Genomic DNA, 24,883 nt, shown 5'->3' with positions numbered 1-24,883 from the left:
AAAAGGTACGGCTAAGCTGATTGTGTGCAGCCTTGCCCACCCATGCTGACAAGTTGGTAATGAGACGCAGCTGGATTATTCCTTGAGTGTATGGAGTACAGTAAGAACAGATGTGATCTATGACCAACAGTCGGGGTATCTCAAAAAGCGTCTCGTCCACTCGTCTGCCAGACACTTTCCCACGGACATACCCACCTCGGGAAAATTAACCAAGAATTCTTTTTCTTTTTCTTTTTCTTTTTCTTTTTCTTTTTCTTTTTCTTTTTCTTTTTCTTTTTCTTTTTCTTTTTCTTTTTCTTTCTTTCTTTCTTTCTTTCATTCTTTCATTCTTTTGTTTTGAAGGATAAAAGAAAATGGACGAAAAAAAAACACGAAAAAAAAAAAAAAAAACGGCGGGACTGAATCCTACCTACTTCCCCTGCCTTAACCGGCGATCCATCTCCTCCCTCCACTGGGGGCCAAACCTCCTCAGCGCCCAGACGGCCGCGTTCCCCGTCAGCAGGGCGAACAAGGCGACCATGGTGCACAGCCACCCGTTCCCCATGGCGTCGATGAGCGGCTGAGCGATGACGCTGCCGACGCACGAGAAGATGTTGCGCACAAAGTTGTTGACGGCCACGCCGCTGCTGCTCCTCCTCGGCATGAACTCGGTCAGCATGGTCGTGGTCACGCCAAAGACCAGCATGCTCCCGAAGCCGAAGAAAAAGTTGGCCACGCAGGGCACCATGAAGTGGACCCCCTTCTCGGCCGTCCACCCGTACCACAGCATGGCGCCCGGGTACAGCGTCGCCGCCAGCCACATGTTCTCTCGCGCCCGGTCCTCGGGCAGGTAGACCAGCTTGCCGTCGGCGTCGTACCGCTGCGCGCGCCGGGCCTCGCGCGCCATGATGTAGTCGATCCAGCGGCCGCCGAGCGTCGAGGCGAGGATGTACCCCGTGGACGGGGCCAGGTAGCAGGCCCCCAAGGGGATGGGCGGGAAGGAGTAAGGGGGACGGGAGAAGGTGGATTGGATGGAGATGTTGAGGATGAAGAGGGAGAAGAAGGCAATAGAGGCCAAGTAGACGGTCAGAAAGACGGGCGGGTGGCGGAGGTAGAGCATCACGGACAGGGGATCGAGCAGGAGGCGCTTGAGGAGGACGGCCGTGTGCCGAGTGCGGAGTTTGATGGATTGGGTCGCCGTCGGGACGCGCTGCAGAGCGGGCGAGACGGCGCCGGCAGTGGTTGGGGCCGGGGCGGGCGCGGCTGCTCCTCCCGGCGGCTTGGCGAGGGTCTCGGGGAGGCAGAACAGGAGCATCAACAGCATGACGCCGCCGTAGATGGAGAGGAACCACATGGTGGCGCGCCATCCGAAGCCTTGGGTGAGAGCGCCGCCGATAATGGGCGAGCAGAGAGGCCCGACCAGGGGACCGAGATAGAAGATCCCCATGGCTCGGCCCCGGTTCGCAGGCTGCCAGATGTCGGCAATGGTGCCGGCGCCCACGGCCTGCACCGATGCCGAAGCACCGCCGCCGAGGATGCGCATGACGAGAAGCATGGCAATGTTGACGCTGAGGGCGCTGCAGATGGAGAAGATGAGGAAGAGGGAGAAGGAGACGATGTAGACGGTGCGACGGCCGAGGGTTTCGGAAAATGATGACCTGGTTGGTATTGTGGTTAGTTCGAGGGCGCGTGGGCGACAATATTTTGGGACCGGGTTACGTGCCACCACAGGGGGAAGATGGACATGGCCAGCATGTAGAAGGATATCGTCAAGTTGGTGACGGTCTCGGAGGCGCCCAGGTCAACCGACATGCTGGGGAGGGCAGCTGGTGTTCAGACGCACATGCATACAGACATTTTGGTCAGCCACAAAGCCAACAATGTCATCTCCAGCCGTTTGGGGGGGCGTTGGACACAACATCTTTGCCAATCTTGGAGGTGTCGATCTGTGGGAGGCGTTAGGAAGCACTTTCAAACGAGATGAGAAAAAAAAAAAAGGGCGGGGGGGGGGGGGGGGGGGGGGGGGGGCGGGCACTCACGCAAGAAGATACTGGAGCCCATGGGAGCGCCGGCGGCGGCCAGGGCAACAATGGCCGTGATTGTCCATTTGGTACTATTCTTGTACTCATACGGCTGTTCGACCTCTGGTATTACGGTGAGGCGGCCAAGAAGCCCCCTTCGCTGAGCGCGTGGCACCGTGTTAGTGTGAGCAAAGATCGAGCTTGGCCGACTCTGGGCTCGGCTGCTGGGGTTCTTCTCGGGATCCCGGGCTTCATGATGCTGCTGCTGCTGCTGCTGCTGTTCATGAGTTGGCCCTTCGGCAATCTCGTCGTTATCATCTTCGCTGCTCTCCAAAGTCACCGGGTGCTCTTTGTCCCCGGTGTAGTCCTGGTTTCTCGGCACGGCTCCGACCCGGGGATCCTCCGGGTCTGGGCACGGCGAAGCCGATCGGACAGCGGGCGCGGGCGCGGGCGCGGGCATGGCTGGCTGACCGTCCGATGGTTGTTTACTGACAGACATGTGATCAATCGAAGCAGGATGGGGCTAAGGAGGATGGGCGGAATCTGGGAGCTACCAGGTCATGATCAGGGACTTTTTACAGTGCTGTGGATGCTCAAGTTCCTGGGCAGAACAGGAAGAACCAGGAGGGAAAACGTCAAAACCCTCCGCCTACCAGGGAATGCTCCTGTCGGACCGTGAGTCTGGAGCGAGAGCGGGACATTTGGGGCCGGAAATAAGCAGGCCGGCGCTAGTGCACCCTTGATCGGTCGGCACTTCGGCCTCATCCTTCGTCGTTATCCGCACCTCGGATAAGAGACGGGGCACTCCTGAGGGAAAAAATTCTGGAATATCTGCCGGAGCCAACGGGGTCATTTTAACCTGGGTGCGGAAGCTGCCCCGAGAGTTGCGTGGAGACCGGCAGGGGCTAGTGGAGAGTCGTGGTGCCTGGAGACGGCGGAAACCGTCCCGTATGGAGATAAGGGGCTTCTCGTGCTGCTGCCGATGCCTTTGTCCTTATTCCGTACTCAATAGACCAGCGAGGGCTCCCGAAGATGGCGACAAGAGCGCTGATGAAGCCTGGCTTCGCAATCAGCACATGAGTGGCCGTGGCCAAGATTCGGGAAGTCGGCACCCCAAACGTGCAGTTATAAAGTTCCGACAGGTCCCAGTGTTCCGTTCTCGCAGACGAGTAAATTCACCGCCTCCTTCGGATAACGAACAGATAACGAATCGGGGCCCGGCATTGTCGCAATCCTCCTGATCGCTTTGCCTCTTATTAGCGAAACTAATGGCCACCGCTATTGAAAGGGCCCCAAATGCCCACACACGCCTGTGTTGACGAGTTGAAACACGGGTTGAGTCGACGCAATCGAGGAATCCATCCAAGCGGGAGCGTATAAGTTTCGAAATTTGCCAAAGAGAAAACAAACAGAAAGAAATGAAGAAAAAAAAACGAAGAAAGAATGGAAAGGCGGCAAAGCATTGTTGAGGCTCGGGGGGACCGGGCGATTGACCGATGGAATTGATTGATCAGTCGAGAGAGAGGGCATTGAGGCTGCCCCACCCCCTCCAACGCAGCACGTCACGGCAAGCTGGGAATGAAGGTTTTTTGAGACGGAAAGCTGAACGCGAAACCTTCTCTGCAGGCTGCTGGGCCCTTGCAGGCTCATCGGGCAGGCACGACAGGTCTGCCCTGCCCCGCCCCCGCAACCCCACTTTATTTTCAACAAGTGACACGGAGGGACCAAGAGCTCCGGGGCCGGACATCGCTTCGCCGGTGACTAATAAGTATTGTAACATCCTCCGTACATACCTACCTTTTTCGACGAGGACATCGAGGACATCGAGGACATCGAGGACATCGAGGACGGCGGCGAAAAGCGACGATAGCAGAGACAGTGGGGAATTGAAGCCACCGAGCGAGCAGAATAGTCCCATGTCGCTGACCAACGCCTCCCCCGCCGATGCCGCCGCGGCAGCCAAATCGGCGTCCCACGTCCTCGCGACGCTCTCGGCCGATGCGCGCAACGAGGCACTGACGGCTATCCACGCCGGGCTCGCGGCGGCCCGCGACGACATTCTCGCCGCCAATGCGCGCGATCTCGAATTGGCAAAGAAGGCGGCGGCCGACGGCAAGCTGAGCCAGAGCCTGGTCTCGCGCCTCGACCTCGGCCGCAAGGGAAAGTGGGAGGACATGCTCCAGGGCATCCTCGACGTCCGCGACCTCGACGACCCCGTCGGCAAGGTCACGCTGCGCACCCGCCTCGACGACGGCCTCGACCTCGAGAGGGTCACCTGCCCCATCGGCGTGCTCCTCATCATCTTCGAGGCCCGCCCGGAGGTCATCGCCAACATCGCCGCCCTCGCCATCAAGTCGGGCAACGCGGCCATCCTCAAGGGCGGCAAGGAGTCGACCGAGTCCTTCGTCGCCATCGCCCGCGTCATCTCGGCCGCTCTCGACCGCACCCGCGTCCCCAACGACGCCATCCAGCTCGTCACCACCCGCGACGTCATTCCCCAGCTCCTCGCCCTCGACAACCAGATCGACCTCGTCATCCCCCGCGGCTCCAACGACCTCGTCCGCTACATCAAGAACAACACGCGCATCCCCGTGCTCGGCCACGCCGACGGCCTCTGCGCCATCTACCTCGAGCCCTCCGCCGACCTCGCCATGGCCGCCGAGGTCATTGTCGACTCCAAGACCAACTACCCGGCCGCCTGCAACGCCCTCGAGACCCTGCTGGTGCACGAGGCCGCCCTGGCCACCCACCTCCCCACCGTCGCCGCCGCCCTCGCCGCCAAGGGCGTCGACCTGCGCTGCGACGCCCCGAGCAAGGCCGCCCTCGCCGGCGTCCCCAACCTCGCCATCGCCGACGCCACCGAGCAGGACTACTCGACCGAGTTCCTCTCCCTGACGCTCGCCGTCAAGACGGTCCCGTCTCTCGCCGACGCCGTCGCCCACATCAACACGCACGGCTCCCACCACACCGATTGCATCCTGACTTCGTCGGCCGAGAACGCCGAGCAGTTCATGGCCGCCGTCGACTCGGCCGGCGTTTACTGGAACGCGTCGACCCGCTTCGCCGACGGAACGCGCTACGGCTTCGGCACCGAGGTCGGCATCAGCACCAACAAGATCCACTCGCGCGGTCCCGTCGGCCTGGAGGGCCTGATGATCTACAAGTACAAGATCCGGGGCCACGGCCAGGTGGCGGCTAGCTACGGGGCCGGCGAGGGGAAGAAGCAGTTTTTGCATCAGCGGCTGCCTTTGGAGTAGTGAAAGCGGAAGCGGAAATACCAAAATAATAGATCGGGGAAAAGTTATTTTATTTTATTTTATTTTAATATTTTTTTTTCGGCTTCATGCGCAGCCGTAAATCGATTCATTGATGTGCCCAACGGGTTTGTATCGCTGCTACCGTCCAAGAGGCAGAGAGTGAACCACTTCACTACTCCTACATCGACATAGTCGTCAGGGCACACAGACACCCACACAGAGTTTTGGTTCATGCCAGGGAATCAAACACTCCGTAGACAAAAGAGCACTACATGACAAACACCACACCACCAACACGCCAGCCAGCTCAGCTTTGCAGCCATGCCCACTTGTCTGCCGCAGCAAAAACAAGAAACAAAAGAAAAGGAACCTTGTAGACGGAACGACACTTGGCCGTCGGTGCTCCGGCCCCTCCCCTCCTTAAGGGCCAAACAACAGAGAGGGGTATTAACATGATGACTTGCTTTGCTGCCGCCGAAAGCGCCAACTGGCTCAACCAACAGCCAGTCCCTCTCTGTTCTCTCCTACAAAAAAAAGAAAAGAAAAAAAAAAAAAGAAACATGCCCCTGAAAAGGATGAATGATAGAGAAAGAGAAGAAAATGTGCAATAGAAAAGTAACCTGAACAAAGCATGAAGCACGCGGGTCATGATCCATCCCTCATCGATAACATCATCACTCATACGGCTCAAAAGGCAGCCTTTCCTCCTCCTCCTCCTTCATTCCCTTTCTCCTCTCTCTCCCTCTCTCTGTTTGTCTCCGACGACGGCAAGTGATCCATCTGACCGGGCAGACGAACCAGCCCGGAATGTGACATGTGACGGTGTGCATCACTCGCCCCTCCGCAGCCCGTATCCGCCGCCGCCGTGATAGCTGCCCATCCTCTCGATCGAGCTCATGATGCCACCACTACCGCCGGCGCCGTGTCCTCTCAGGCCCTGCCCGGACCCGGGCCGCGATACCCCGCTCGCGCTCCCATGGTGGCCGCTCGCCCCCATCACGGCCGCGCTCTTGGTCCGCTCGTGATGCGCCACGCGCCCGATCCGGCTCTCGGGCCCTGCGATGCCCGAAGGCTTCCCGAACCCGCTGGAGCCGGGAGCCCGGAGGCCAGACGCCCGGAAGCCGTTCGGCGCGCCATTGACCGACATGCGGAAGTTGTTGGTGCTGCTGCCGTTGCCCGCCGTGGTGCCAGGGGTCCGGGAAGAGAGCGAAGACGACTGGCGCCTATTGGGCGTCTTCGCGCTCTGAACCGGGGCTGGGGCCGGGGTGGGTTGCTGCTGCTGCTGCGGCTGCGGCTGCTGCTGTTGTTGTTCCTCGTCCTCCTCTGGTACGTTCCCGATAAAGCTCTGCTGCATGTTCATCATCTCCTCGGCGAGCATAACCAGCTCGCCCTTTTCGACACGCTCGCGCTCCAAGAGGACCCGCAGGTCGGCATTGTCCGCCTGCACCGTCTTGAGCACGGCCTCGAGCTTCTCGACCTCGGCCTCGAGCTCCTTGATCTGAGCGGCATCCCGCGCCTTGTCGGCGCGGCGCTCCTCTTCGATCTCGGCCAGCCGCGCCGGGTCGATGCCGCCGTGGCTGCGCGAGTGGTTGCTGTGCCGGAGCTCGTCGTTTTCTTGGGTGAGCTGGTCCACCTGCGCCTGCAGCTTGCGGACCTGCTTCTCCCAGCGGTTCTCGTAGCTCTTCTTGAGAGCGGCCACCTTCGTCTCGTGCTTGCTCTTGTAGAGCGCGTGCAGCTCGCGCGCGACGCGCTCGACAGCGATCTCGACCTCCTTGTTGGACGGCACTGGCGGCCTGTTCTCGCCCGCGGCGGCGGCTGCTTCGGCGCTGAGCTTGCCGGCCCGCATGCCAGCCATCTTGCTCTCGGCATCCTGAGCCATCATCTCGGCCGCCTCCCGGCGCTTCTCGGCCTCGTCGAGCTTGAACTCGAGCTCCTCGCGCTCGCGCTGGCTGACGACAATCTCCTCCTTGACCTGCCGTAAGACCGCCTCCATCTCGCGCCCACGCCGCTCCCAGCTGTCTTTTTCCGCCTGGAGGGCCTCCAGCATCCCCTGCACCTCCCGCAGCTGCTCCATGCACTCGCCCACCCGCTTTTCGGCGTCGCCGACAGCGGTCTTGAGCGAGAGCACTTCAGCCTCCTTGCCGCTGAGCGAGGCCTTGATGCTGCTGATTTCTGACAGGAACCCCGACTTGAGCGACTCGAGCTCGCGCGGCGTGATGGTCGGGATGCTGCGGGGCGTGGGAGCAGGGGGGATATCGAAGTCGAGCAGGTTGACGAGATTGTTACGCTGAGGCGTGGCGGCGTCGTTGGGCGTCCTTGCCGGCAGCTGGCCGCCGCGCCTGGACGGGGTTGGCTGGGCGCCGTAGGTGCTGTACCTCATCTGCTCGGTGAAATCCATCAGGTTGGTCGTTGTGTTGCCGGCGTCGTACGAGCCGTTCGACCGCGGCGTCCTCGCCGCTATCGAGCCCTCCGGCCGGCCGCCAGCACGTGGGGTAGACCCTCCCAGGGTGGAGAGCTTAGTCGGGCTGTCGCTGCGCATCTGGCCCAGCATGGTCAGGTTCGGCACGGTCGAGAAGGCGCTGAAGGTGCTCATCATGGTATCGTCCGCAGCAGAGTGTTCCTCCTCGGCAGCGTGGCCCCGGCCGTCCGCCGCATCGTGCTCCATCGACATGGCATGATCGCCGTCGTGGTCGACGTCGTCTGGTTCGTCGTTCATCGCGTTAACTTCATCCTCAAAGATGTCAATGACGTGCTTCAGTCCCTCGTTCTCGCGCACCGCCTCCGGGAGGCCGCTGGCCTGGCGCTCGCCAGAAGAGCGGCGGTCCTCCGACAACCGCCGCGGCGACTCGCTTGCGGTCGAGCTGGGCTGGCTCACCCGGACGGGAAACCGCTTGATCGGCGCCGTCTTCCGGGGGCTCTGCGGTAGTGGCGGTGGGGGCATGCTCTTGGCGGACGACGGTGCTTCTTCGCCGGCGGATTGTGGTGAGGGCTGGTTCTGGGTCTGCGCCTGGACCTGGCTCTGCTGGTGCTGCTGCAGGATCTTGAGCGGTGAGAGCTCGCTCCCCGACAAGATGCGGGATCCTGGACGCGGCTTTGGCGGTGACGGCCCGCGCTGGGTCGGAGAGGTCACGCTGTCCCTACCGTGAGGGAGAAATGGGGTGCTGTCGCCGTCGTCACTGCTGTTGCGGTTCTCGGCGTTGTCGACGGGTTTCCGGGCGGTGTCGAAGGTTCCGTGGCCCACGCCCGCGCCCGCGCCCGCTGGTGTCGAGGAATTCAGCGCCGCGCTTGGCGTCGGCGTCAAAGGCGTGGCCATAATCGCAAATTGTCAAAAGCAGATTACTTCCCGGCTATGGAGCGCAAGTCTTGGAATCAATTGCTCAAGCCGTGATCCGTGTTTGCCAATTTCGAGTCTAGTGCTTTCGGGGTGTGTCCGGTGTGCCAAAGTGGGTGCTCTCTCCCCTTCTGGGAAATTGCTTTATTAGGATCGCGCTCTTCTGAACCAATGAGCTGCTGACCGTTCGCTGTGGCTGTTTACCGTTGTGGCCCAGCAACCAAACGTCACGTGAGTTTCCCCTTTCCCCGTCCCGCCCGAGACCCACCAATTCCTCCCCTCTCGACCTTAGCCCCAACACAATCCCAAAGAGCCACTCTAGTCGACACACGGAGATTTCCTAGAATATGAATCCTACCTATAAGCGTTGCTTCAGTCTAACTTCAACTGACAAGAATTTCATTCAAGAGCAAACCGTCACGTTCATAAATAGCATAGCCAGTCAACATCAGAAACTTCGTTTCTTCCAAGCCTGCAGAGAAGCACAGGGAGTGGGGAGAGTGGTCAGAGAGCGGAGACATCGGCGGAAGCAGGAATAGCAAGAAAAGAGAAAAAGAAAGCGAGACGTAAATACTGCAACGAAACACTACACTATGAACACCTGTACCGTTCAATCCGACTGGCCTCGTCGGCAAACGCGCCGGGTTCAGAAATCTAGCACCTCCCCTTGCAGCCCCCTGTGTATCTCCAGGCATGAAGGCCCTTTTGGCAAGTTTCCTTCATCAAGTCGTTACCAAAAACAGAAAAACGACATCTCCAACAGAAAGGGCACCACGCCCCGGTGCCCACCGTTCCTCCCGTGCCCCGGCAACTTTTTAACGCGGAGTCAAGCAAGTCGTTGGTCATGAGCGTCATAAGCAAGGAAAAGACGACAGGTAGAACAAGAAAGGAAGGACAGAAAGAGAAAAAAAAAAAGATCTGCTGGGGACGAGGCTATCTGCCACCTCTAGAGCCGGTTCGACGAGAGCCCCAGTTTACCCAGCTCCTGCTATGTTCGTGTTTCGTCCCTGTCGTGACAATTGCAGCCGCCTAGGATCGTAAACAGGCGCTGCGTCTTTTTCCTTTCCGGAAAGAAGAAAATCGAAAAGAGGTCGTCACCCGCAGAACAAGCGGTGGAGAGCCCGACCTGAACGGGCTCATTTAGATTAGATCCAAACCCATAGGAATGAACGTCATTCCATCAAGCCCGTTTACTACCATTACCGAGACATTGAACAAAGAGAATCGTGCTCGCAAGAGCGTCCTCGAGAAATTAGCCAGAGGCCTCGTTCTCCTTTTCGGAATGGACACAGGGCATTCCTTGATTTGTTCAAGCGAGAATGTTTTGACCTTGGCAATTGCGGCAGTTGCCCTCCTGCCAAAAGGGAGGGGTGGGGGGGGGGGGGACTCCTTCGCGGGGCGGGAAAAAAAAAAACTCGCAAAGGACCCCTCGCACCGCACCTCTTTACCTGCGTCTCTGTGCTGAGATGGCAGCCGTCGGCTGGTTCATCTGGTTGTTGAACGTGGGGGATGGCATTGACCCAGTGCCATTAACCAGTCCCTTCTGGCGCTTCATGTCTCCCCGGTCATCGTCCTCGTCTCGTCCTCTCTTCAGTGTCGGCACACCGCTCAGCACAGGATATCCGTTGGGCATCGAGCCTGACATGTCGCCTTGGTTGCCATAAATGTCGTTGGTCGACGTGCCGTTGGCGGATCCGCGTTCGTTGCTGACCACATTATACAGGTTGCTCGACGTCTGTCCCACCCGCGGCGGAGTACTGTATCCCTGTGGCCCATAATACGGCTGCGGAGCGGCGGCTGTCCTAGGTGTCGCCCGGCCGGATCCGGCTTGATGCGGCGAGCCTGCCAACTCAGGAGAAATGTGCGAATGATCGTTTGAGAGGGAGGATACCGGAGGAGGGTTGTACGGGTAAGTACTCCGGTTCGCATCATAAGCCCCGCTGTCATGGGTGTACTCGCCGTCGTTCTCGTGGTCTGCTTCCTCCTCGGCGCTTGCACCCGCTTCGCCTTGACTGGCTTGCATGATGCCATTCGGAGGCTTCGTATCACCCTGCTCAGCGTTGGGACCATTGGAACGGTTTGCTGGCGGACCCATCTCGCTCTTCACGTAGTTGTTGTGCGTGTTGGTGTAGATGGGAGGCCTGTCATTTGACGGTGGCGGGTACGACGAAGACGGCGGTCCCGGCTGGTACATCGGGCGCGAGTTATCGTACGGCTGGCTCGCAGGCGGATAATTCTGCATGCTTTGCAGGCTGGAACCGGGCGGCGTGGCCGCGGGCGTGCTCGGCAGCGACCGAGAGTTGTTAGTCAAACTAGTGTCGATTGACACCTGGTTGGGTCCTTGTCCATTCCCCATCCCCTGCTGATTCCACTGGAAATTGTCAGAATTGCCCATTCCATTCATCACGGTCGAAGCACTAGTCGGAGCCGTAGGGAACGAATGGGAGCGGTCCAGTGACGGACGAACCATTGATGGAGGGTGGGATGATAGCGGCGGTTGGGGTCCTGGCAGTGCCAATTGATGATGCGGGAGGGACGGTAGCCCAGGGATCGGTTTACGCTGTGCCGCTGCCATAACTTGGCCTCGACTCTGGTTGGTCGGGTGGCAGAGAAGATTGCTGATGTTATGGACGAAGAGGGGATACAGCAGCTCCGTAATCTTCTCCTTGTTGGCAAAATCGAGCGCCCGCTCAAAGGGAATCCTTCAACACGTCGTCTTAGCAAAGGTCGAGCCGGGGCTGGGTGACGGGAAGGGGGTGGGGGGAAGAGGGGCAATCCTAGACGTACCAAACTCCCTTCAGATGCATGGGACCGATCTTGACAACGTGGCGGACCTTTTCGCTCTTGAGAATGCCATCTCGACGACCGCGAGTCATACCTGCCACGTTCAAGAGCTTGGTGCCGTTGATCATAGAATTGTCTGCAGAACGAGAGAAATGCGCGAGTTAGAGACAACATGCACGGAGCGATTTCAAGGGAAACATACCCTCCCGGCGAGCGACACAAATGCCCCGGGCCTCAACCTGAAAGCAGAGGGAGCCCTCATCTTCCCAGAGGGTTGCCGTGACACGGGGCTTCACTCCTGGCGGCGCAATCTGACCCGTCGTGTCGAAGGTGCTGCCAGCGTACGGAGAGTTGGGCACCCCCGGTTGGCTGACGCCCGGAAGCGGCAGGACTGGTTGCGGTGCACTCAAGGCGTTGGAAACCGGGGGCCCTGCCGGCGGGCTCAGACCGTTGGCATAGGCATATTGGCCCCCATACTGTGGAGGAGGAGCATACTGGCCAGGACCAGGTTGCAACAGGGTTGGCTGCGAGTGCTGTTGGGGGTGCTGGTGAGTGTAAGGGGAGGTGACCGTCTGCGGCGGCGGTGCCGGGCCGGCGGACATGTGCTGCGAATAATACATTTCGGGTGCTGCGCTGTTCATTGTTGGGTAATATGCTGGTGGCTGGCTGGCGGCCGGTAGGGACGCACAAGCACCGAGCGAGGGAGATAGGGGTCCTGGGGTCTTGGGCCCGTTTGAGGACGCGGCAGACGTGTAAGACGACTGGGAGCCGTAGTTGGAGCTCGACGTCGACGATATCGAGCCGACCCGGGGTGAGGAGCTGCTCGACGAATACGCGTGGGGAGCGGGTGGGAGTGCCAGAGGAGGCAATCTCTCGTTACCGTACAAGGAGCGCGAGGCGTCTGGGTGGTAGTATGACCCGTCCGTCGAACCCCGGGTCTGCTGTTGCGAGATTGAGGAATCCAGCTTTTCGGTTCTTGCCGCAAACTGTTAACGTCTGCGCTGCGGTTTAGAAGTCGTGCGGTGCAAACTGCGAACTGCGAAGTGCCGAGTGTTGCTAGCCGTTAATGTGTGAGGGAGGAGATATTATTCAAGGCTGAGCAATCGCTTGCGGATTGCAGAAACTCGGCTCCTCTAATAACACAGCAGCTTGGGGCAAATATCTCGGCAAATGCACAAGTGCTGACGACCGACAACAACTCGGAAGAACCCTCGATTGCAGACCGGCTACGTATACACGCTGGATCCGTGGCGTCTCGGGCGTAGGCGAGCTGCAACCTGCGTTTTTGTGACGCTATTTCGAAGTGGGATAACAGGTCGCCGCTATATGCGTATCAGAGTTAGCATGTGCAAAGCTCGGAAGTGCGAACTGAATGTGGATGTTGTTTGAAGCTCGGCTGCGAGCTTGGGCCAGGGCTTGCAGGTGGGCTGTGGCCGGGGGGGGGGCGATGCAGTAAAAAAAAATATTGGAGTGGAAAGAGGATGGGAGACGCGAAGCTTGCGGTGGGAAGTACGCACTTGATCGACCTCACCTTCCTCGCCTCTCGGGTCGTCCGCCTCGATTCCAGTGGTCGGAGAGGTCGGCAGGGTGTGAGGAGGAAAGAAGAGGAGGAGGGCGAAGGGAAGCGGCCAGATTTAGGTGGAGGGAGGTCGGTTCAAGAGATGATCAGCGAGCAAAGCCTGAGAAAACAGAACGCAGGCCCGGTCTGCCGTTCCGGCCCTGTGCGATGTGCACTAGCCAGGAAGTTACAGTGGGCGATACATGCCTGCCGTTCCCGGCCCCCTGTCCTTCCGCCAGCCGCCAGCTCGCCAGTCAAGGGGGCCGGGAAAGCACCCACTTTCTACGGGAATGGCCTGGGTCGGTGGGCCCATGATTGGAGAGGGAGCAAGGTAGCAATGGAGAACAATCTCGACTTCTGCACTGTGTCGGGGAGCGAGCAAGGGCCGACAAGCCAGGGCCTGCAGAGATGCAGAGATGCATCCCGCGACTACACTAGAAGACTCCCACTCCGCAAGCCGATATGGTATTCCTTCTTGCAACTGACCGGAACCTACCTGTTGCTGACTCCGTACACCTCTATTACTACCCGCTCATGCGTTGTAAATCTTTTTCGGCTGCCTTACTTGCGTCTCTGCCCCAGGGCGCTCAATGGTTTGCTTGTCAGCAAGGGCGGCGAGTTCGGGGCCGGATTCGACAGCTCTGGGGCTGGGCTGTGCGGTTCGAACCTGGCTCGAGCAAGGGCTCGAGAGCATGGCTGACCAGATGGTGGAGGCTGGGGGGATCGGTCGGGGCCGAGGCGAGGTGTTCGAGGTGCTTCCCGGGGGGCGTGTTCATAGTGGAGTGTGCAGAAGTTCCCTAATCGTGCGAATAGCGCAGAATGTTACTGTGCAGTGAAGTGGGGTTGGTCGTGGAAAAGCAAGCACAGAATATTTGCAAGCCCGAAAAGGCTAGCGCTAGATGAGCCTCGGAGTTTTTTTCGATGGCGAGCTTTGGATGAATGGGTACGTCGACATGGAAGAACTCGAGCATTCTCACACGGGGTAAGCCGCCAAACTCGTAAATGGTGCGTTGTCTTGGACCAGCTTGCCTTGGGGGACGGTTTCTGGCTTGCAGATGCAGGCTTCAAGACGAAACCTACCAATGCAGACTGGCACTCATGAGTGACGAATTCAACGAATTCAAGATCCACATGCCTGGATTCCAGTTTGCAGAGGGCTGTAAGGATTACATGGTATTATACTGAAAACATACACTATGCTGGGTAGAAAGGCCAAGTACGAAATAAGGCACTGAGGGTGCCGCCATAGATTCTGCAACTGACGCAGTACGGGTTATACGTAGTGTACCTCTGAGATTCGGTAGAGAGTGCCGTCTTAGATGCTGCTCTCATGTCACGAGAATTGCGCGTTCGCTATAACTACCTAGCTACGCTCTAGCGGTCGAGGCAAGACGGCTGCTCCTCGAGACGAGTCTCCGTTGGAACTGTCACAGGTCTGGCTGGCATGGAGCAGAAAACCCCCGATTGACCCAATGCATGTGCAAGGCACTGCAAGGCAGGCAGTTGGGTCCAGTTCTAGCTTCTAGAACCTGAAACTTGGCCTTGCAGTGTCGACTTCATTTTTCAGAAAGACTCCTCCCATAGTACCGAGAGGGAAACTGTTGCATGTGACACAAGGCTCGGGTAGAGGCTCGCACCTCGAGGTGAAGAGGTCGGACGTTGGGGGCATGGGATTGAGAGTCGGTGCGAGGTACCGAAACCACGCAATACGAAATTTCTTCGAGGTGAATATCGCAGGATAAGCTCAAGGAGATACGTGATGGAGCAATGGAAGACAACAGAGTTACGTATGGAGGCTCCCGATGGCACACCACCTCTACCTGCCTGATGTATATATCACTTACTTCAGGCGGGGAGGTACATACCTGAGATCCAGTGGGTACCGGAATGAGTTAACTGTTCGCTAGCAGTGCACCCTCTCATGAACGGCCGAACTCGAGAACGGCCATCAGTCGCATGGGCAGAATCTCCCGCGACATAGCCCAGGGAAACGGCGCGAGCGGAACGGCATCCGGCTCGCGCTCGCCTCTAACAGGTTCGTTACCTTGGGGCTCGCGGCTGACAAGTACCTTGCGAGAGAGCACGATTATTCTGTACTCCATCGTCCTCCACCCACTATCGAATTCGAAGAGCGAATAAGTGCCCCACTTGCTGTCGCGCCCACAGTGTGGCGTTGGCGTTTCATCAATTTTGTCGGATGACCAAATCCATTCAAGACGAAGAAGGGTCTAATCTAATCCGTACATCAGCAGCTTGCCGTCCCTTCAGAAAGCATTTCGCAACCCACCCACACAATTGCGTCCCTATTTGAGCGGAATGATATCCCGGTTTCCCCATGTTCCTTATTCTTTTTGGCGCCCAAGCTCACAAAAAAGCCCAAGGCGGGCCTCCTCCGCCTTTTGGTTTTGATGCTGAGACTGGTTTACCGAGGTCGTGGAAGCTCGAGTGGCTAGCTAGGGTTAAGGAGCGAGGGGAAAAAAAAAAAAAAAAAAAAAAAAAAAAAAAAAAAAAAAAAGAAAAAGAAAAGAAAAGAAAACCTTGCTGGCGTGGCGAGCTGCGATTCCTCACTTTCTCTCCCCAATCTTGCCGGGGTTTCGTGGCTCTCTGGCACTGGCCAACGCAATGGTCAGCAAAGCTGACCAGACAGACAGCTCATCTCCATCGGCACTGGGGCTGGTTCTTTCGCGCTTCGCTTGCTCCCAGGATGTCTCGGCCCGTCAACTCCCCAGCCTAAGCAAGCTCATCGACGGTGCACCGCGGCGCAGGCGCGTGGCCTAACTGCAGGTCCCAAGAGCACGCGGAACAGTTGAACTTTGATGCTGTGCCGTCGCCAACTGCCGCGCCGGCAGCGATGCGGGTGCAGCAGCTGCAGAGAGAACGTGGGTGAAGCGGCGCAGAACCCGTCCGGAAGATCTTGGCTCTATGCTCCCTGTGCCCTCCGCGCGCGGCACATCCACGTACAACAGGTGACTAGTTTTCCTGGCCGCTGCCTTGCTATGCATGACCTTTGAGCCTCAAACCCCACGACATTGCGGACTCGGGCGATCCAAGTCGACAAAGGATCAACGCCCGGTCAATGACAGCATCGGATACTTGTGTGTGCAGCCTACACACTTGACTCTCATGGACAACCAGGTGCAATTCGATATGAGCAACGCCAAGCCGTGCCGCAGTACCGGGCAGAATTTTATCAGGTCATCTAAAAAAGAGCCAGTCTGGGTCAGCCGATTTCTGACACCTCTGGCTTGGGGGGCGGGGGCCCAGAGATTGTGAGCCAGTCGAGGGCGAGCTCTGAAGCCACGCTGGCGATCCTTTCTCGCTTGCCTTGCCCGCCGTTCATGGCAACATCCGCTCGCACTGTGAGAATCGCAAACACGAGCGCAGAAAAAGCACCTTTCGCAGCGCTTTCCCGCGCCATGCGAAACGGCCCCAGCCGCTCGTTTTCGCGCCCATGATCCACCTACTCGGTGTCCACGCCCTTCCCATATTTAGGACTGAGACCTTTCTGATCGACGCCGCGTCCTCAGGGCAAAGAGAGGGAAGCATGGACCCCGGAAACAACTGGCAGAGAGGGTCTCGGCATGCAGGGAACAACAGATCCAGACTCCCCCCCGGCTCGACAACACTTGCATGCGGGTCACCAATGCACGGCGGTTAGGTGCGTCCATCTCGAGACCGGTCATTGGGCTGTCCAATCAGAGCCAGATCTGATCGCGCAGATATCTGTGGATTGATGGGGAAGGGTGGTTGTTAATTGTGTTTCAGCCGCTTGCTTTGGCAGGGCGCTCAGACGGTGCGCGCCCTAGTCCACACGGCGGGATGACCTCGAAGCGCTCTTCTGCCGACTATGGTCGTGTACTGTGTACGGTACACGACCAACAAGCACAACCCTCCCTTTTTTTTTCTCTCGCCGTTGATGAACCAACGACATGGTCGATAATTATGTGGTATATCATTCGGGGTTCAATGAGACCTCTGAGAGCACCGGAGTCCGCCGCCAGTCTGTCCAATATTCTGTGTATGTAATCCGTACAGGGCAAGCCAGCGGTTCGCTAATGCAGACTTACTTTTCCGAATCCAGCTCCAGGCCATCCCATCTCAGGATTAAGAAAGCGGAAAACCAAGGCCTCAAACAAGAAATGACAGAGAACGTGGCTGTCGTGATGGCGAGTGGTTTTCCTTGTCTGGTTTGTTTGGCTTTATCTTCGGCGCCACCAAAGGCTGTGGGACAAAAACTTGGGCCTCGGCCGCCCAATCAGCATCCACCACGTCTCAAGCTCACACCCACAAAGGGAAGCAGCCTGAGGGGTCGGCCTGGCGGGACAGGCGCTGGCTCTTCCCGTTCCAAACTTGCCCCGATTCATCCTTCGAACCGAGAAGCGCCAACATGAGCCGTCGTGTCGTCCGGTTCGGACGGATGTTGTAGCTCGAACAGATCCCGCACTCCCGAGCAAGCTCTGGGCTTTTTCTTCGGGCTCCAAAAACTAGCTGCTGCGTCGTTCCGCCGCGCATGCCCCTCAGCCCTAGCTACCAACTATACTACTCCGTATATTATTACCCCAGCCCTTCGGGAGGACGACAGGATTATGCACATCATAAGGCATCGCAAACCCTTCTAACATCGGCTTCCTGCGGTTCCTATTCGCCAGAAATAAGCTGCGCGCGCGGACCGTTTTCCGCCTTACATGAGGGCCAGGATGGGAAAGCGGTGGGTGGCACAAGCATGGGCAGTGGAAGGTGGGGGGGGGGGGGGGGGGGAAGCGCGCCACCAGGCCTTGAAGTCTCACAGTGGGACAGTTCACTCCCCTCAGGGAGGGAAACGTGTTGTAGTAGGAGTTGTCAGGGTTATGTTGGTTGCTCCCCCGGACTTCCCTACCTTGAGTTGCTGAAGCGCAAAAAGAGTTACCCGCAGCGGAGTACAAATTCATAGTGTAGTCCGTATCCCGTACACTACAGTTGGTGCCGAATCATGAAGAAGTGGCCCCTCCTCCCCTAGAAGTCGGCTTCTGTTTCTTGACAACGAGCTGAATTTAGCCTCTTTCAGCGATATTGAGTTTTCTCTAACAGCAGACGACTACACTAGTGTAGTGTAGGGGGCGGGATCAGCACCCCGATCTCGTTAGTTACCCGCCGAATCGCTTAGCGTACATGTACTGTACGCGACATCACGACCAGCTGGTTTTGAGCACCCTAGTGTAGTCGAGTTCGTCTTTTTGGCCGGTTCAGTGTCTCAACCGACTTGAATGTCTCAAGAAACTCCTTGCCGAAAGCATCGTTGGCGTCGACGCTTGACAACATACTGACGATGTCAACGGGTACATCTCCCCGAAGGAGCAGGGCTCTGAGATGCCGCACTGTGTTGTACACTACATCCTCTTCTTTCTTCACCGCTACTCTTCGGCCCGCTAAACCAACGCCCTCTCCTCTTTGGAGGAGGACCTACCAATGAGAGGTCGCCAGATTGGGCTTCCCCAACCGTTCTCATTGCCCCAGCCGCGAGTTTCCCGTGGCCCTGGCCTGGATCAACACAAGGCTTCACGGCCTTCAAACAAGTCGTTGACTCGAGGAAATTCTGATTCTTGACCCGGTGATAGTTCAACTTGTTGAAGCGCCAAATGAAGCAACAGCAACAAGGAAGGAATTGTCCGATACCTGAATCACTTCTGATGAGCGAACACCCGAGCTTCTTGGAGAAGGCTGAAGGCTTCTCTTCGAGATGTTACACGAAACTTTGAACATCCAGACCTCGTGACTCGCGGAGTTACGGGGAAGGCTCAATCCTGTTAGTTACTCGCCCAGGCAGTCAACACCCAGACCTGAAGCAAAAACGGCCCCATCACCGCGGCAGGGTCCAACAAAAAATAGTGTAGCTCTAATTTTTTTGCGCGGTTTGTCTTCGCCCCTTTCCCCTTCCCTGGAAGGGGGTCTGCTGTCCCTCTCATGTTTTGTGAAGAGCGGCGAGAAAAAAAAAAAAACGCTGGATGGCTTTTGCTCTGTGCTTTGTGCGCACTTGGCGTTGGCTGATGGCACCCAAACTCGCTTGCCAAAGGCCCGGGCCCTCTTGTCGTGGCCCGCGCTTGAGGCCCTGTCGGCATGTTATCGTGGGCGGCACCGGGACGCTGCGTCAACAGATCATACGGATTACGGATTACACTCCGCAGTTCGGCGTGAAGTTTACACTAGTGTACCAACAAATAGTGTATGCTACGGATTACATTTGTACACCTAACTATCCACTAGCCCCATTGCCCGGAGGCATCTTGTAGCGTCCCGCAGTAGCGACAGCGCGGGTAGGGTACCTAGGAGTTACATGGTGCGTAATCCGTCCATCGTGGACACCTTAGGTACCTTGCATTGCTCTGTAGGCACACAAGAGCACTCGGGAGATCTCAACGCGCGGTCTTCTACTACATTCCAGCAAAATAAGTCAAACTTGGAGCACCAAGGAATAATCCGTATCCCGTACATCGGAGCGTGTGTAGCAACAAGCGCGCGCAAAAGAGCTAATGTCTTGCCATCGGCAAGATCTGGCAAGCGCTGAGCGTAGTATAAGTGACGCGCAGATGTAGCTACACTGTATATACCCTAGAGACGGGAGGTACGTATATACTTCGCACATCCCATATACTAGTATTCGTAGCTCATGTAGGATCACAAAGTCGGGAAACAGGAAGGGAAGCCGAGTAGCTCGCTTGGATCGACCCGCGGCCGGACCATCACGCATGTTTGGTTGCGATGACACGAGGACAAAGTTTGGTCGGGGCTTATTTTTCGGATTGTTGTACTCGAGTAACTAATCCGGACACGAAAGGCGTAGCACTCCGATAAGGTAAGTGTGATTACGGATTACTCCGGACCAGGGAATGGCCATGAAGAAGGAGCGAACCGTCCCCGCTTCCTTCGTCTTCCTTATCCCCTCCACCCAGGTCGAGGAGCACATTCAAACAAAGCAAAGAGCCACAACAGCCCACGCCTAACTGTGTACTACTGCTCAAGCAGTGTAGTGTAGCCTTTGTGAGCAAGGCCCACCTACCTTTTGAGATCAATAAAACTGCGGCAAGGGTTGGCTAGCTGCATGGAAGTTTTCATCGGGAAGGGCCTCCTAGGTGTCTTCGGAGGAGGAGCAGGTAAAGGGGCAGCATGCGCGATGTGCAGCTGTGGACCAGATCTTCGCTAGCCTTCCGAGATCGTGCAAGGCCTGATTGATCGATCCGTTGGGAAGTTGGGAAGGGGCCAGGACAGGGCAGGGCAGACAAACAACGAATCATACGGATTACTGTTGTACGGACGTGCTCTTCTAGACAAGCTTCGATTTCCTCATGAGAAATGACGAGGATTAGCAAACCCCCGCGAGGATGATAAAGGGCAAAAAAAAGAGGGCACGTGTGTGTGTGTGTGTTGATGTGTGTGTTGCGTTTAACTTCTGGAATTCCTGTTGCTGCCGTTTGTCCTTTTTTTCTCACTCCTCGTTCTTCCCCTTTTTTGGTATTTTTCTCTCTCCTTTCCCCCAATTTTTTTGTACGTAGCTTTGTACGTACACAGTAGATAAGTGTAAGTGTGTTGGTTCTTCTGTGCGTTGGAAAGCGGCATACAGCACACGATCACAGTACTAGGGCCAAGCGCAGGCGGCACAGCACAACCGAACTGCAAGGCAAAGCAAGGCCCGGCAACTAGTCGCTCCGTAGTGCATGGAGTGCGCTGAGATTACACTAGCAGTCGTGTGCACTGCGCAGTTAGCGTTTCCCCGTGCTTGCTCTGTGTTTCGTCTTCTCACAGGGATTGTATTGCAAAGGAAATCTATCCGTACTGCGCAGTGTATCCCGAGTACACTAGCGCAAATTGCCTCCTCAGAACCCTGTTGCCGAAATTTATCTCCCGATCGTTAATAATACACCAATATCTGACGTTCGACAACCGTAAACACCCATGGTCCCATGGTAACTCATATTCAAGCCCAGGATGTTTTCTTTTTCTGCGCCCCACGTTGAATATGAACATGGGCGTGGTTCGCGAGGGCGCTTATGGCGTACACTCTTTGTTCAAATGGGCTTTGTCCTTTCGGAGTTAATTCCATACCCCGCCACCAAATCCCTGGCAAAATCACTACTTTTACGCAAACTCACCGAAGCAATTGGGACGGCAGCGTCAGATTTCTGTTGAGGGAAGGCATCTATCCCTCTATATCTGTAGGGTACGTACAATGTGCAAGTATACTATGCTGCTCTGTACTAGTACTATGATGTACTCATTCTTGTATACATCTTACCTTACACACTCCGTACCTCAGCTGTATATTTGAGAGATGCCCATCGGCAAAGTCAAGTTATGGTGACACAGCGAGCCTGCTCCGTTTACTTCGTACTGTACGAATACACTATCGAACGTAAATGTTTGATATGCAAGAAGCTTGGACCCCTCGATGGCTCCTGCGGTTCTGCCGTCCCTTCCCATCTTTTCTCGATGCTGACAGAAATCAGATAGTGTACCCCAAACCCGCGTCGCGGAGAAGGCCGTAAAACGTCGCGAGGCTGGAGAGAAGCTGATCAACGAAAAGCTCTGCGATATTTGAGACTGTATCTCCGCATTCTAACTAATTCCTGAGACAGATTTCAAAAGAGGAGGTTACAGGAAGAAAAAAAACCAAGGAGAAGAACCTTCAAGTCCGCCACCAAAAACTCTCCGCAATTGGTAAGAGTCATGACATTAGATGAGACGATGATGAGTTCGGCCGTGTTCTCCTTCACCGACTGGGTTCGGGAGGTGGTGGTTGGTGTTTAGAAATGGAAAGGCGGGGGCTGAGGATGGGCCACGAAGGAGGGGGGCGGGAAGCGGGGAGGGGCAAACAGGGACATGGGCATGGGCCAAAGATTAAGTGGGGTGGTGGGGGGAAGGCCCGAGGCAGGGACCAGGCCGCCCCGGTCGGGCGGAGCAAGGCCGGGAGGATGCAAACCATGGATGGGAAGGTTCAGCACGACATTTCTCTGAAGTGGTTCTCCTTCTTTGCGAGATCTCTTACACGAGCTTGCACGTGTAGTTATTGTGGTTCCGGACTTCGTAGTGTGTAGTTACTCCGTGCCAGTAGTTTCTTGTTCGCCTTGGCTGTGCTTACTCCCACCCTCCGGAATGGTTAAGCGAACCTTGTCGGTGTGTGTATGTTAGCAGTGGAGAGAGGGGTCGGCAACGCTGCTGACTGGATAACGAAAAGGACCTGAGGGGAGGCGACAAAGGGGAATTGAGGGTTCGGGAAGCTTTTCACCACTGGCCGTCGCCGGTAACGAGATTGAACAACGGAGAGAAATTGGCCCCAAGTTAACACATCTACAAGTGCACGACGAATCGCACGGATACACTTCGCACAGGTGGGTTTACGAAGAAGTCTATGACGGGAGTATACTATAAATGTGGACGTACATACGGAGCAGACTAGTGTAGCGTCAAAGAGAGGGGCAGCGCACCGCTCCCGGATCTTCTGCGCAGTAGCGCAACGGCAGCACACGCTGTGCATGAACCGCTGTGGCTGGCTGCACGAACTGTTGGCAGAGACGGCGGCGCAGAACCCACGGCCCTGCACGCGCGTCTTAGCAACGCCGGTAAATCGCACATGTGCAGCACATTTCCCACATGGATCCCTCCCCCATCCAAGGATCGTGCGTCTACTGCGTGCCTTGCTGCTAGCAATGTACGTCGGTAGTGTACCCTATGGACGTATGTATGTACATACATACATATACATACATGTCTGTCGGCACAACGTGCTGCAAGTGAGTTTACTTCGACCTCTGCAGCGAATTTTCTCCCAGATCGCGGTTAGGAGAATAACTCGACATCGAGGGGCAGAAGTGCTCCTGCCCTTTCCGGGCAGTTCCAAGCGAGACCGACCCCGGAAGCACGAGCGCGGCACATCCGATTGTTCGAGCCCGGGCGTTATCGGGGACCATGGATGCCACGGCATGCGTGGGGGACCTGAGAATGAGGGAGAGAAACGAATTAACTGGCGAGACAACGAGAAACACCAGGGAGGTCGGGGGGTGGTTGAACTCGACGTCGATCAGAGCCGTGTACTCTCAAGAATGTTTCGATTCGAATGTCTCTTGCCCCTAGTGATTTGCAGTGTTCGCCTCATGCCTTACCCCGTTTTCTGTCGAAATTAGAAACAGGCAAGAAGGTGCCATTGACCCTCCCCAACAGAACGTCCCGAGACGCCCAAAGTGACGCTACCCTGAGAGGCGTCACAGAGCCAGAGCATCCTGGATACTCTGCAGAACTTCTCTGTCGGTCGTACGCGCCTCCTCTCCTTGGTTCTATAATTACGCAGCATGGAACTATGGAAATGTGCCACTGGTCCCCCGAAACAACGCAAGACATTGGGATCCTAGTTAGAGGCGAGGACTGGCGAGAATGATCAGGGGCATAGCCTGTCCATGGGGGGCAACGCAAATTACTCCTTGGAGGGGTTTACCTGCAAACAACTGCGGATTCCTTCGGCATACTGTTTTTCTTCCACATGGCTAATATTATCTACCTTAGGTTCGAATTCCGGCAAAAAACGTGTGGAGTGGTGCCTGGCCCTCATGTGACTTCGCGTTGTGTTGGCAGCAGAATGCGAGAAGACTGACTGGGTTGCGACGCGAGTTGTGCCTTCCAAGCGCGGTGCTTCCAAACCGCAGTGGAGTCGCCTTAGGGCCACTCCTTCCATTGAACGTCTTTGTTGCCTACGCTCTGAATTTGTGAATTTCACTGGGAGCTTCCCAAGAATCTTCCATCATGATGACATTATCCCGATTTCCTACAACCTCTGTTTCCGACAACGTAGATCCCTTCCACGATGCCACCTCCGACGCCAAAGCTGCCTCTGCCAGCAGAGGCCAGATACAACCGCATGTTTGACCCGTGGAACTCGGCTTCAACAGGGCACCAGCGTGCCGAGACACGCGGGCCGCATGGATGGCGCGAGTCCCGCAACAAAAAGATGAATACCCAGTTTCGAGCCGGCAACTCGGGCGGCGAACGCATGGCGGACACTGTTGGCGTCGGGTCCGAAGAGTTTGACGAGCGTCTGGGCATGTTCGTGCCCAAGGAGGTCCGCGCGCGAGCATTGAACAGCGTGGCCGACATGCTACGTAATCCAGGAAGCATGCGGGCTGCGTCGAAGCCACCTGTCACAAGGCCCTCTGCCACATCATCTGTCTCTCAGCCTGCTCCGGTGCCGGGACGGGGGCTCGGAAATGCACAAAGTGACAAAGATGGGGGCGGTCTGACGGCTGATGAGAAACTCACTGTTGATCGCAAGGCGGAAGACGAGGCGCGCGAGGAGGAGAAGGCAAAGATAGCGCGGGAGCGCAAGATCTTTGATGGGCTGGTCATCTACGTCAACGGCAGCACCTATCCGCTCGTGTCCGACCACAAGCTCAAGCATATGCTTTCGGAGCATGGGGCGCGCATGTCACTCCACCTCGGCCGCCGCCAAGTTACCCACGTCATCCTGGGGAAGCCGTCCGGCCCGAACGGAGGCGCCGGCGGTGGGCTTGCGGGCGGCAAGCTGGAGAAGGAGATCAGGCGGGTTGGCGGCTGTGGCATCAAATTTGTCGGTGTGGAATGGTGAGCCCTGTCGTGTTACATCCACCCCTTCCTCTCTCCTCTCTGTCTCTCTCTTCATTCTTTGTTCCCCTCGGCTTCCCCGAATGTGTCTCAGGCCGCATGGATACTGTGGGAGAACTACTTAGCTAACCATCCATGGGACGCAAACTAGGGTGCTGGAGAGCATCAAGGCCGGCAGGCGACTACCCGAAGCGCGGTTCGCCAACCTCAAAATCGCCTCTCGGCGCCAGCAGAGTGTTCTCGGAGCCTTCTCGAAGACCGACGGGAGCGCGCAGCCGTCAGCCGCGGATACCCTGAGACCTGACGCACCTTGACACACCGCCGCTCCGAACAAAAAGGTCACCTTCATTGCACA

The 24,883-nt window shown here is 57.0% G+C and overlaps 6 protein-coding genes across 6 annotated transcripts; 3 read left to right on the top strand and 3 right to left on the bottom strand.

Annotated features, from left to right (window-relative positions):
* Positions 1–409: 409 nt before the first annotated feature.
* On the bottom strand, positions 410–2,635 carry P884DRAFT_293295 (major facilitator superfamily domain-containing protein; the record flags this gene model as incomplete). Its single annotated transcript, XM_069444214.1, has 3 exons — positions 2,019–2,635; positions 1,691–1,805; positions 410–1,637 (listed from the first exon to the last, which is right to left on the bottom strand). Exons 1-3 carry the CDS (start codon positions 2,497–2,499, stop codon positions 410–412), a joined length of 1,824 nt encoding a protein of 607 aa, XP_069295969.1. The 5' UTR covers positions 2,500–2,635.
* Positions 2,636–3,729: 1,094 nt separating this feature from the next.
* Positions 3,730–5,362, top strand: P884DRAFT_261700 (Aldehyde/histidinol dehydrogenase). Its single transcript, XM_069441584.1, has one exon. It carries the CDS (start codon positions 3,917–3,919, stop codon positions 5,255–5,257), a length of 1,341 nt encoding a protein of 446 aa, XP_069295968.1. The 5' UTR covers positions 3,730–3,916; the 3' UTR covers positions 5,258–5,362.
* A 202-nt stretch (positions 5,363–5,564) lies between these two features.
* P884DRAFT_286216 (uncharacterized protein) lies at positions 5,565–8,663 on the bottom strand (the record flags this gene model as incomplete). The annotated part of the gene is made up of 4 exons (XM_069443816.1): positions 6,588–8,663; positions 6,219–6,557; positions 5,691–5,781; positions 5,565–5,590 (listed from the first exon to the last, which is right to left on the bottom strand). The coding sequence occupies exons 1-4, from the start codon at positions 8,568–8,570 to the stop codon at positions 5,565–5,567; spliced, it is 2,439 nt and encodes an 812-aa protein (XP_069295967.1). The 5' UTR covers positions 8,571–8,663.
* A 1,369-nt stretch (positions 8,664–10,032) lies between these two features.
* P884DRAFT_205086 (uncharacterized protein) lies at positions 10,033–12,013 on the bottom strand (the record flags this gene model as incomplete). Its single annotated transcript, XM_069438622.1, has 3 exons — positions 10,033–11,290; positions 11,376–11,508; positions 11,575–12,013. 3 exons carry the CDS (start codon positions 12,011–12,013, stop codon positions 10,033–10,035), a joined length of 1,830 nt encoding a protein of 609 aa, XP_069295966.1.
* Positions 12,014–18,813: 6,800 nt separating this feature from the next.
* Positions 18,814–19,907, top strand: P884DRAFT_310596 (uncharacterized protein; the record flags this gene model as incomplete). Its single annotated transcript, XM_069445189.1, has 5 exons — positions 18,814–19,129; positions 19,171–19,243; positions 19,520–19,528; positions 19,748–19,759; positions 19,791–19,907. Exons 1-5 carry the CDS (start codon positions 18,912–18,914, stop codon positions 19,905–19,907), a joined length of 429 nt encoding a protein of 142 aa, XP_069295965.1. The 5' UTR covers positions 18,814–18,911.
* A 3,848-nt stretch (positions 19,908–23,755) lies between these two features.
* On the top strand, positions 23,756–24,842 carry P884DRAFT_205072 (uncharacterized protein; the record flags this gene model as incomplete). Its single annotated transcript, XM_069438621.1, has 2 exons — positions 23,756–24,528; positions 24,680–24,842. 2 exons carry the CDS (start codon positions 23,756–23,758, stop codon positions 24,840–24,842), a joined length of 936 nt encoding a protein of 311 aa, XP_069295964.1.
* Positions 24,843–24,883: the final 41 nt, after the last annotated feature.

This window comes from Thermothelomyces heterothallicus, assembly GCF_042370625.1.
Source record: "Thermothelomyces heterothallicus CBS 202.75 unplaced genomic scaffold P884_scaffold_18, whole genome shotgun sequence".
Classification (NCBI taxonomy): domain Eukaryota; kingdom Fungi; phylum Ascomycota; class Sordariomycetes; order Sordariales; family Chaetomiaceae; genus Thermothelomyces; species Thermothelomyces heterothallicus.
The sequence above is the reverse complement of the archived record's forward strand: the minus strand, read 5'-3'. Positions and strand labels throughout refer to the sequence as shown.

What these genes read in the sequence shown, in the direction of transcription:
- P884DRAFT_261700 (XM_069441584.1), top strand. Translation starts at nt 3,917, where the DNA reads ATGTCGCTGACCAACGCCTCCCCCGCCGATGCCGCCGCGGCAGCCAAA.